Source organism: Hypanus sabinus, chromosome 2, assembly GCF_030144855.1.
Source record: "Hypanus sabinus isolate sHypSab1 chromosome 2, sHypSab1.hap1, whole genome shotgun sequence".
NCBI lineage: Eukaryota > Metazoa > Chordata > Chondrichthyes > Myliobatiformes > Dasyatidae > Hypanus > Hypanus sabinus.
Genome location: NC_082707.1, coordinates 156,266,479 through 156,278,931, shown reverse-complemented (window position 1 = coordinate 156,278,931; position 12,453 = coordinate 156,266,479). Strand labels below are relative to the sequence as shown.

At 38.2% G+C, this 12,453-nt stretch overlaps 1 protein-coding gene across 1 annotated transcript in view; it reads right to left on the bottom strand.

Annotated features, from left to right (window-relative positions):
• The window catches only part of exoc5 (exocyst complex component 5), a 58,006-nt gene extending 45,598 nt beyond the window's left edge, over positions 1-12,408 (bottom strand). Inside the window, exons 1-2 of the mRNA XM_059957402.1 lie at positions 12,243-12,408; positions 4,659-4,753 (exon numbers count right to left, since the gene is read on the bottom strand). Of these exons, the coding sequence (XP_059813385.1) occupies positions 4,659-4,753; positions 12,243-12,269 (122 nt within the window). The 5' untranslated portion in view covers positions 12,270-12,408. The remainder of the gene's footprint in view (positions 1-4,658; positions 4,754-12,242) is intronic.
• Between the last annotated feature and the right edge of the window lie 45 nt (positions 12,409-12,453).

Below are 12,453 nucleotides of genomic sequence, written 5' to 3'. Positions count from 1 at the left end.
GGAGGTCGAAGAAAAGTGACGAGGGGTCGAATGGTTCGATGGTTGAGTTCCAACGATGTGCACTAAACTGACTGAACTTTGATAAGTTGGCACCTTTTACTTCTTTTCTTTCATATATACTGTATTGCATAGTACTCTTTTAGTTTTAGTAAAATCTTTAAAGTGTATTTCATTACGATATCTGGTGTGTGTTTGATACTGTGTGTGCACGCGCAGCATAAATTTGATTCCCACAGCACCTGCGAGTACAGGAGATGGGGTTGGTGTGTGGCTGAATCTCCTTTTCCCGTAGACATATACCAGCCTGTCCTACCCAATGATCACTGTTCCCACTAAGCTGTGCAGGTGCATAGCCCTACAGTAAGTGAAATGCTCCTGTGCACATTGCTTTTGTAGCTGTGAAGCTGGGATTTTCTTCTATATAATGTTAATATAACTTTGAAATTATAATCAATAATTTTGAAATCTGTTAATATAATTATGCAATACCCTGTAATTGTGTTAATAAAAGTAATTCATAAACTTTCTAAGTAATAAATGTACCACAAGCTTTACTCTGAACCATCTTGGAGCTTCAATGTATTTACACTGTCAGTACTTCAAGTTTCAAATTGTAACAACAAACACAGAATGGAAATCGGCAGCTCATTGTTAGTAAACCACCAGCCTGTTCTACGCCGATACCATCCAGTCAAAACATTTTACTTTTGCAATTGTGCCTGTCTGTTGTCTTGACTGCATGACATTGTTTACTTGTGTTTGAGTGAAAATTTCTATATTCTTACTTTATTGATAAGTAATCTTTCAAAAAAAAATCAAGAATAATTTTTCTATAAAGAATTGTTAGAAGTAAACATTCATTTCTATAAAATTGTTTGCATGACTGTGGTTACTTTATTAAGATTATATTTTTCAAATAATTTTTTTTTGTATTCTCAAACAATAATTATTATTTTTGGTATCCTAAGGATGTCAAAAAGAAAAGCAGAAGACAACTTAAATGCTTTGAAGAACAAAGCTTGGACAAAATTTAAGGTAGAATGGCTATGGCAACTCTGAGATACTGAACAGCTTTTGCAATATTTTCACGTATCAAAATACTGGTGATGTTGCATGCACCATATGTGCTGAAGCAAAAGTTGAGTGAAGAGTTCAGTAATGGAAAATAAATGGGAAGAATCAAAGTTAGATGACGTAAAATGGCATCTTAAGCAGAGAATTAATTAACAGAGAAGGCTTCAATTACTAAATAAAATTAGAAGTATATGAATTTTCAATTTTCATTCCAAATATTCTGAGTATGTATATTACAAAAAAAATTAAAGTGCTGCCGTTTTTGAGGCTGTGCAAACATTTCATGCTCAGAGGGTGGTCCAGGCAGCTGCAAAAAAAAATTAGAGGGAACATTGCCAATGATAGTAGCAAGGAAAGAGCATGGCCAGGATGGTGGGGGCCTTTGATGATTAATGCTGTTTTCTTGTGGCAGCACTCCATGTAAATGTACTCAATGGTGGGGAGGGCTTTGCGTGTGATGCACTGGGCTGTAAACACCTCCTGTAGACTGTTCCATTCATGGGCATTGGTGTTTCTATACAACCAGTTAGGATATCTCCACTGTGCATCTATAGAAGAACAATAGATCTATAGGTTATCTTGGTTGTTAACACAAATGATACAGTTTTACTCATGTTTCAATGTACAGTACATATGATAAATAAATGAATTGGAATCTGAACTTCTTTCAAAGACAACATTTTCAATGAGTTATCAGTCAAGTTAATACTCTACTTTGTGATTCCCATTTCCTTTGCCCACAGAAACTTAACATGGCCCCAGGCAACAGAATAGGAAGGAGAGAATGAAGGCGAGGTTTTATTAACTGTCAGAACATCAAAATGTATGCAATCTAGGTGGTATTTACCCACAGTTAAAGGGGAAATATGCCTTCAAATAGTATGTTTTGCAGAAATAAGGAAATTCTACTTCCTTGAGTAATCAGGAACTGGTTTCTAATTCCCAATTGCAAGTCACACTAAAACTTGCCAATTTGTGCACAAAAAGAACACCTCTCAACCATTCTCCTACCAGTGTGATGCTTGACTTACTCAGGAAGACATACAGGGTAAAAAAGCACTTCAAAATTTCTATCCATTTTTAAATGCCAACCTGTTGAAATACCAGCCTAACCATTCCATGATCTTAGAAGAGAAAAAAAATGGTTGTAAATACACAATAAGTAGATTAGTTCAAACACAAACAAGAGAAAATCAGCAGATGCTGGAAATCAGAGTATAAACATAAAATACTGGAGGAACTCGGTAGATCAGAGAGCATCTTTGGAAAAGAATAAACAGTCGATATTTCAGGTCAAGATCCTTCATCAGGACTGGAAGAGAAAAATGAGAAGTAGAATAAGGTGGGGGGAGAGGAAGGAGAAATACAAGGCAGTAGGTGATAGTGCAACTGGGGGGGGGGCAGGTGAAGGATGAAGTAATGAGCTAGGAAGCCTATTGGTGAAAGAGATACAGGGCTGGAGAAGGCTGAAATCTGATAGGAGAGGACAGAAGACATTGGAAGAAAGGGAATGAAGAGGAGCACCAGCAAGTAAGGAGATAAAATGAGATGGAATATAAGGTGTTGCTCCTGCAATTGAGTGTGGCCTCATCGCAGCAGTAGATGACATCATGGACTGATATGTTGGAATGGGAATGGGAAGTAGAACTGAAATGGGTGGCCACAGGGAGATCCTGCTTTTCTTGGAGAATGGACTGTAGGTGCCCGGCGAAATGGACTCCCAATCTACGTCGTCTCACCGATATATAGGGCACACCAGGAGCACTGGATAAAGTGTCACCTCACCTGGAAGGCTGGTTTGGGGCACTGAAAGGTAGTGAGGATGAAGGTGTAGGGGCAGGTGTTCCAGCAGCAAGGATGAGTACTAGGAGAGAGATCTGTGGGGAGGTACAGATGGACAAGGGAGTCAGGTAGAGAGCAATCCCCGTGGAAAGCAGAAAGTGGAAGAAGGGAAAGATGTGCTTGGTGATGGGATCCCATTGGAGATGCCTGAATTTATGGAATATGCTGGATAGGAAGGCTAATAGGGTGGTAGCTGAAGATACGAGGAACCCTATCCCTGGTAGGGTGGTGGGTGGATGAGGTGAGAGCAGACGTGCATGAAATGAAAGAGATAGGGGTGAGGCAGCATTGATGCTGGAGGAAGGAAAGCCCCTCTGTTAGTAGGAGGACATCTCATTAGTTCTGGAATGGAAAGCCTCATCCTGAGAGCTGATGCAGCAGAAACAGAGGAATTGAAAGAAGGGGATGACATTTTTACAAGTGACAGGATGAGAAGAGGTACAGTCTCGACAGCTGAAAGAGTCAACGGGTTTATAAAATATGTCAGTTAGTACACTGTCTCCAGAGACAGACAGGGAGATTGAGAAAGGGGAGAGACATGTCAGAAATGAACAAGGTAAATTTGAGGGCAGGGTGCAAGTTGGAGGCAAAGTTAAATAAGTTGAATTGTATTTTAGTTCAAATGTTTGATTACAAGTCAGTAAAACTACAGGTAGCCTTCACATTCAATCTATCCAAAGCACAGAATTAGTTCAGCTGAATAACTTGCATTTTCTTTAAGTAAATGAATCACTACATTAAGAGGTTTATATAAAAATTGTGACATACTTTGTGTATTACACTTTACTATATTCAGGAGCTGTCAATAAAGTGAGGTAGCTAACAATATTCACCAATTCTACCAATACTTCAAATTGTAAATGCCATTTTAAATTTACTAGTTAACAGAAACAATAAACAATCAGCATGAGGGCAGGGTACCGAATGAGCAGCTGAGTTAATCAGAAAAGTGCATGGTAGTACTGCTCATCACCTCAACGAATCAAGAAATTTATTACAATAACAAGATAAGTACTGTTTTCAAATACAGAGACCAGCCTTCAAGTATGAAAACAGTTTGAAACACATGACAAAATACTTATCAGTAAAAATGCAGAATTATTAATTCACAGAACACAAGTGGAATAAGTAGACTTCCTAAATTTATAACATGCTTCAACACAAGATAAACCCTAATTCTTGTACTTCCTTTCAGTTGACAAACTTGAGGGGAGAAATTACATGGCTTTGAAAATTACTCATATATAGAAAAAAAACCAAAGAAATGAAAACCAATACATTTTAAAAGCATTTATTTTCCTTCTGATTAAAACAAAAAGCTGTTATAGTCAATTACTTTAAATCCATTAACAGATATACATCAGCTTCAAAGTGTTCACATTTTCCAATGAGGATAATTTCATAAATAAATATCAACTTTGGTGTTCAAATTCTAAAATTATCCTCTCTGTTCAAACAATACTGAAGCAAACAATTTAACTGAATATTTTAAAAAGTTATATCAGCTCAATAGCTCTACAATGAAGGGAATTTTATCATACTTCTGAACTATTCACCCACAGACTTTATTGTATTAGTTGGCTAGGGGAATACTTCTAGGCTCAAATAACAATGTAAACATTTCACAAAATGTTTGCATATTTTGTAAAATTTCATCCATGTCAGAGGCCAGAATACCTTTATAACTAAAAGTTCTTTCACACATCAAAGTCAGATTAAAAACTTCTGCTAAAATCCATTACCTTTTTGGATCAAAAGCTTCTGCCCCACCTTTGGAACCTCCACCCGGTGTTCTCCATGCCAGGCGTTCAATGTACTCATCAACATCAAAAGGTTCCTGAAAACAAAATAAAAACCTACATTACAGCAACCAGCAGAAATGCATGTCTGAACTGTGAAATATTAAATGTAAAGTAATAGAAATTTTGGCACAATTAAGATAAATTGGCAGTATGTCCAGGATGCCAAAGTTAAAGAATTAAGGAACTTTCTAATTTGGGGATGTCCCAGAATGAGAAAACTTTGCTGCAAGCTTGTGTGCCTGGTGGGGGGTGTCGATGCTTCTTTGCTGGGGGGGGGGGGGGGGGGGTCGTTGCTTTGCTGCTGCTTATGTGTGGGGGGGGGGGAAGATGGAGGGGTTGAGGTTCTAACTTTTAACTGTTACTCTTTCTTTGGGACACTCCTCTGTTTTCATGGATGTTTGCTAAGAAAAAGAATTTCAGGGTATATATTGTATACATTTCTCTGGCATTAAATGTACCTATTGAAATACTGAGACTATGTTATCCATAAAATCTTCTTGTCACTATAATCAAAGTCACCAGAGGGATACTGAAGCTGGTGATATAGAATTCATCATAACAAACGGGCTTTCTTCCAGCAACACTCTAGTCTCAGAAACCCAAAAGTACATCCCATTTTTATACCCATAAGATCAAAGGTAACAGCAGGTGATTCAATACAATTTCAATAGTTACAATGACATTGTTTACTTCATTGTTTTGGGTTGTAAATGCTTTCATTGAATTACATATCTATAGGGGAAGACACCTCTGAATGTACAAACACTTTTGTCACAAAGTAATTCACACAAATCGTCTTAAAAAGCTTCTGGGGATAGAAATGCCAGGCACCCAAAATTAATGTTATCAGGGCTATCTCTGAGTACACACAAAAAAACTATTGATTGCCTATACCTGTGACCGTGTTTGATATGCTAAGTAACATCATTAGCCTGGTCTGCCAGCTTGAACTCAAGTGACAACGGTGCAATTAACTTAGCCATGTTCCCTGGATTGATGCAGGCCAATTAACACAACCCCATTGTCTTAATGTTTGGCCTATGCACATGCAAACGTCTTAGTCAGCATTTTACAAACCATATCTCTTAGTCTGTGGGAAATCTGTGCTCCACCAAAGCGCAAAGGCATGTTTTTACCTTCAATTTACTGCTTGCAATTACACTGAGTACACCATTTAAACAATCCCCGTCTAGGTTAAAAAAATGTGAACCTCTGGGGTAATGCCTTCTACAAAAGCTATTTGGAATCAGGTGTTCCAATTAATAAGATAAGATTGGACATGTGAGTTGTAGAGGTGCCCTGCCCTATAAAAAAGAAACACAAAGTCAGGTTACTGACAGAGCCTGCTCTTCTCAAGAAAGATCATCTTTATGTGGATCATGCCTCGATGTAAGCAACTTTCAGAGAGGGCCTTAAAAAAAAGACCTGTAAGAGGTGCATGGTAGAGGTCTACTTGTAGACAATTTCTCTTACTATGGACTGATGAACACTCAGGCCTTTAGAACTGCTTTTGTAGCCTTTTTCAACTACAACATGTATCTCTGCAATTCTTCTTCCAAGGTCCTCTGAAAGTAATATTAGATAATTTTTCTGAATGAATAAATAAATGAACAAGCATAATGTTTTTATATTTATTTGATTGGGTTCTCTTATCTAGTTTTAGGACTTACATGAAGATCTGATCACATTTTAGGTCATACCTATGCAGAAACAGAACAAATTCTACAGGGTTCACAAACTTTCTAGCACCACTGTTAATTGCAGTAATAATTCCTTCAATAAATGTAATTTGTATGTAAAAATACTCTATAAGGATTTTATAGCTGAAAATTAACCTGCCTCACTTTGACAATCATATTGGCTTACAAAATTAATTTCATCTGATTTAATTTGAATAGTTTGGAGTAATAATATAGTAGTTAAATAGAATTGTACAGTTAATGTAACATTTTCTGGGCAAGGCCAACAGAGGTCTAATTTTCCAATCACAATGTTAACAAGTAGCAGTGGAAAATTGTTACAGTACTAAAGCCATCTCACTTGGACAACTGGGGAAATTAATAATTAATTAAATCTGCAATGAAAGACCACAAATAAAGATGAGCGTTACACTAACAGCTTGTATTAAAAACGCACTGGATTCAAATTACAGCAGGGAGTCTGTCTTCTGTGATTCCATACCTCCGAACTGACCCACCACTCAAGGACCAAATGCAGGCCTGGATACTCAAGTGACTTAGATGAAGATGAGACTACATTTTAATAGCAATTAATACACAAAACCAGGTAATTGAAAAGGGTTCACAAACTTTTGGTCGCAAATGTACCTTAAGCTGCTGATTACATCTCAGCTTTGAACAAAATCTTTCCTTCAATATTAATCAGTAAGCTTCAAAACATAGGCCTCTGCACTTCACTCTGCAACTAGTTCAACTTCATCAGGAGACCACAGTCACTGCTGATCAGAAATAACATCCCCTTTTTGCTAACAATCAACACCAACACACTTCGAGGATAAGCTTAGTCCCTTGCTCTTTTCCCTCTACCCCCTTGAATATACAGCTATGCACAACTTAAACACCATCTATAAATTTGCCAATGACACAACTGTTGTTAACACAATCTCAGATGGGTGATGAGGTGGCATACAGAAGTGAAATTGATCAGCTACTTGTGTCATCTTAACAACAACCTTGTATTCATGTCAGCAAGACGAAGGAAATGATTGTCGACTTTGAGAAGAGAAAATCGTGGAACACACACAAGTCCTTATTAAAAGGGCGAGCAGTTTTAAGTTCCAGGGTGTCAACCTCTGAGGCTCTATCCTGGGCCCAACATATTGTTGCAATAATAAAGAAGGCACGCCAGGGACTTGATTTCCTTAGGAGTTTGAGGAGAATTAGTATGTCACCAAGGACACTCGCAAATTTCTATAGACGCATTGTGGAGAGCATTTTAACTGCCTGCATCACCATCTGGTATAGAGGAGGCCACTGCACAAGGTTAGAAAAATCTACAGAAGGTTGTCAGCTCAGCAGAAAGTTGTCAACCATCACAGTCATTGCCTCCCTACAACTGAGGGTATTTTCAAAAGCGGATGCCTCAAAAAAGGCGGTAAACATCATTGAGGACCCCCACCACGACCCAGAACATGCCCCTTATTCATTGTTACCATCAGAGAAGAGGTACAGGAGCCTGAATACACACAGTCAATGCTTTAGGAACAGTTTCTTCACCTCTGCCATCAGATTTCTGAACAGCCAATCAATCCATGAACACTACCTCAGTATTTTTACTCTCTATTTGCACTAAATATATATATATTACAATTAATAATTTATGTTATGTACTGCACTGCACACCTGCTGCAAAACAACAATTTTCTATTATCTCAGCGATAACAAACCCAATTCTGATACTGAAATCTGGCAATGCCATTATTAATGACCCTACATGAGCTGCTGATGAAACACTTTCTTGAATGTACAGCCTAAGTTATATTCCCACAATGATAAGTATTTCTTAGATAAAAGGAAGCGACTTCCTAGGTCAGGGGTTGGCAACCCGCGGCTCCGGAGCCACATGCAGCTCTTTGATCTCTGTGCTGCGGCTCCCCGTGGTTTGTTAGTTTTTGAAATGTAATTCGAAATTTGAAGATTATGGTGATCTTGTACAATCTAAAAACGTTGTGGAGACCTCATCTCCTGGCACATCCGAACTGGCTCACAATTAGCCACCGTTCCGGCTAAGGGAGATAGCCTACGGGGGTTTGTGAGTACGTGTCTTTTGGAGCATCCGCGCCCACGGGGACGGGTTGAGGGAGGCTTTAAATCAAGGCTGTTTAGTTCGAATAAAGTTACCTTTGACTGCAGTGTCTTTATTTTAGCGCTGCGTGTAGTGCTACACCGCTACAACGTGTTTTTTATCGCTATTAATATACATCACCACTGCCAATGCCTGACACCCGCCAGTGTGCGCTTTCTTTTAATTCTTCGATCCAAGGTAGGCTAACTATGGAGTAACCTTCAACCCAACTTCTTTTTTTCGGAGTTCAAAATGTTTTTGTTGCATGCAGAAATGTAATTTCATTTTCTCTGCAGGAGTTCATCAATTTCATAAATGCAACACATTATAGTTTGTTTATACATAACATAAAGGCAAAAAAAAACGTTGTATGCAGAGTTATTTCATTTTAAATGTTAAACGGGTTTTGTGGCTCCCAGTGTTTTCTTTTCTGTGGGAAATGGGTCCATATTGGCTCTTTCAGTGGTAAACATTGCCGACCCCTGTCCTAGGTCATTTCAAAAAACGACACATTTGCAGGACTGGAGATAATTATATGGATAACACCAGGAGGGTTTCAATGATCAACAATAAACCACTACAAGTTTTTTTAAAGTGAGCTAATTAAATAAATCTGACAAACTCTTCATTTTCCATGGCAAGATTGAAACTTGCCTCTCCTAGATTATTAACCTTGGGCTCTGGTTCACTAGTTAAATTGTTCATCCCCTTATGTAGTTAAATACATTTTAAATAATGGTGCTTCACTTCTTTGTCAAATATTAAGTCAAAATGCAATTGTGGTCAAATGTATGCAGTTTTGCCATGGAAAACCATTACGCAGAACAAAATTTTCAAATCCAGAAACAAAATGGCAGTTACAACATGTCCAGGTATTTAAAAAATAGGATTTAATTATGATCTAAACCATGACCTGGGTCTACTGCAACTGATTTAGCAGCAAAGATGTAATGTTAGTAGACTGCTTCAGCCCAAAACCAAAAAGATTAGTTAAAGACAAAAATATTGTAGTTAAACATCACACTACCAACTGCATTCAAATTTTGAACTGACCTGAGAAGTTCTAATGCTACATAAGACTATATTTCCTCTCTCAATCTTGCACTAGTGTCATTATGTTTATTTTGTTGTTGATTTTTTGCACATGCAATTTAAAAATGTTAATTTAAGTTTGCTGCTGAAACAAGGTTATTATGCATAATTACTGCATAAAGTCCTGGTCTCCACATTATAGGAAAGATATTGAGGCTTTGGAGAGGGTACAGAAGTAGTTTACCAGGATGCTACATGGATTAGGTGCATGTGCTATAATGAAAGCTGGTTCTTTTCTCTGGAGTGACAGAGGGTGATGGGAGATCGGATAGAGGTCTATAAGATTATGAGACGCAGAGAGAGAGAGTAGACGGTTAGTTTCCTTTTCCCAAGGTTGTAATGTTCAATACCAAAGGACATGCATTTAAGGTGAGGAGGGCAATTTTAAAGGAAATATGTGAGGCTTTATTTTTTTTTAAAAAACAGAGAGTGGTGGAGTGTCTGGAGTGCACTGCCTGGGGTGGTGGTAGAGGCAGCTACAAGAGAGACGTTTGAGACATTTGGACAGGCACATGAATGTGAGAACATGGAGGAATATGGACACTGAGTGGGCACAAGGGACTGGTTTAGTTTAACTGGCCATTTGATTACTAACTTATTTGATTTGACACAACACTGTGGGCCAAAGGGCCTGTTCCTGTGCTGTACTGTTGTATACAAGTTCCATGGCATTTATACTCTCTGTATCTGTGCTACAAACAAATGAAACTGTGGTGTGGGGTGGGGTGGGGGGGGGGGAAGGGGGTAGTCCTATATTCAATTTGAATTATAGTTCAGAATCAGGTCACTGGTCCACAATTTACATTTAGAAATTAGGACTACCTTTGAATATTCAACATTATAATTTGGGAAATTTGGCAGCAAACTCCAGGGTACTTTGCATAAACAGTATAACTAAACACAAAGTCCCTTCAGCGATTCTTTGTTTCTCCATAAGGGGAAGGATACAGAATTTCATCGTTTATATTCTGATGATAAGCCACTGACCTAAGTGTTAACCCTTCCATCTGACACCCCAAATTCTGTCTGACCTTAGTACATCAATCAATTACTGTTGCTGTTTCAGGTTTCACACTTACGGGACTTTACTTTTGTAAGCCAAGCATCTGATTGCGGAATGTTTGGGAACTAATAATCCACAGTACATAACCTACCCCTCTCACCTAGAAGACCATTTGTTTTCAAATAACTTAATTTTTAAGTTATTTTAAGTGAAATTAATTGACTTAATTTCAAATACCATTGTCATTCAGCATTCTGCTTGTGAGACCAAACAACACTACTGGAGTTCTATACAAAATGTAGTTTCCAATCCCATTGCATCAGAATAAAGAAGTTTCTATTTATATAACTTCATCCACTCTGTACCTCTCAACTATTATATTCCAAAACAACATCCACACCTATGAATCTACAGATTCAGGCATATCAAATGTTTTAACAGCCTCCCATCTTCTAAACATAAAACTATACCTTTTCAAAATCTGCTGCCCCTCCTATGTCCCAAGAAGTTCTGGTTTTTTGATCACTCCCACAATCACTAATCTAAAGTGAATCTCAGCTCCGAAGTTTTCACTCATCTGGATTCTATCACTACATGAAAATCTAACAATGTGCTCATCCTGCCCTTCTTCATAACTGCAATCCATCCTACAATAAATTCTGTTCATCTGGTAAGTCTCCATGCATTCCCTTTTTATACCCCACCCCTGTCAACTGACCATTTTACTTTCCAATCACATTAGTCACAATTGTAAAAAATCCTCCTTTTTAATACCCACCTTTCACCGACCGTTTGATACACAATCTTTTGCTTGATCCAAGGAACCGATTTTTAAGGTCAACTTAAAAGTCACTCATGCATCTTATAAAGCTGCATTATTGATTAATTAGGTTGTCACGTTAAGGTGGTGCAGAAGTAAGAGAAATAAGGTTTGAAATGAAAGTGACTACATGGAGGTTATCAAAAATTAAACAATCTTGATTATTAGCGTAATATTTTCATTATATTGTAAATCACTAATAGATGTAGTTTCCCAATAATAGCTTAGAAACAAAATATTTCTAAAATTAACTGGATAACACCATGGGCACCAAATGTTAATAGTATCTACGTTCTCATCTGGCATGATAGAACAATTGGCACCCTGTGCATTTCTTTGTATACTTGGGTAACAATAAATCATCGTATATTACGTTCCATTCATTTTGGAAAATAAACTTCCATACAGCTCTTCAAAGAGTGATATTTGAAAAATTTCATGCATCACCCCTTAGCTTTGAAATTTCATTGCAGCAAATGACTTTGCTGAATTAATCTTAGTTCATCGAGTCGTGATTAGTTACCACTCCCTTGAAAGGACAGTCAGCTAAAACTGTTTCTTTCTCGATGCCGTCTCACTTGCAGCGTTTTCACAATACATTTTAGCTTTTATTATAGATTTCCTGGAATCCCAATATTTTGTTGTTGGGTGGGTAATCATCACATCCTTTGTAACAACATATAACTCACTGAACCCTATTTCTAGGCCTATTATCTGGATAATAAGCAAATTTCTCAGTTTACCGACAACACCAACATCGGAGTTGAATCAGATTCGGTAACACCGAAACAACAGCCGGACCCACCTCGAACAGCTCCGCCGTGGTAGCCATGACGCCAGACGCGAGGATTGTTCGTTGTCTACCCGCCAAGGCACCTACATAATGAAGAGTCCCAGAACCGCCCAGAGGATGTTGCGACTCCCAGCGGGCAGCCCGGTGTTTGGATTCACCACTGACACTCCTTCACCCACCCATCCGCCACTCCTCCATCTTTCCGCCTCACCGGAAGTCACCG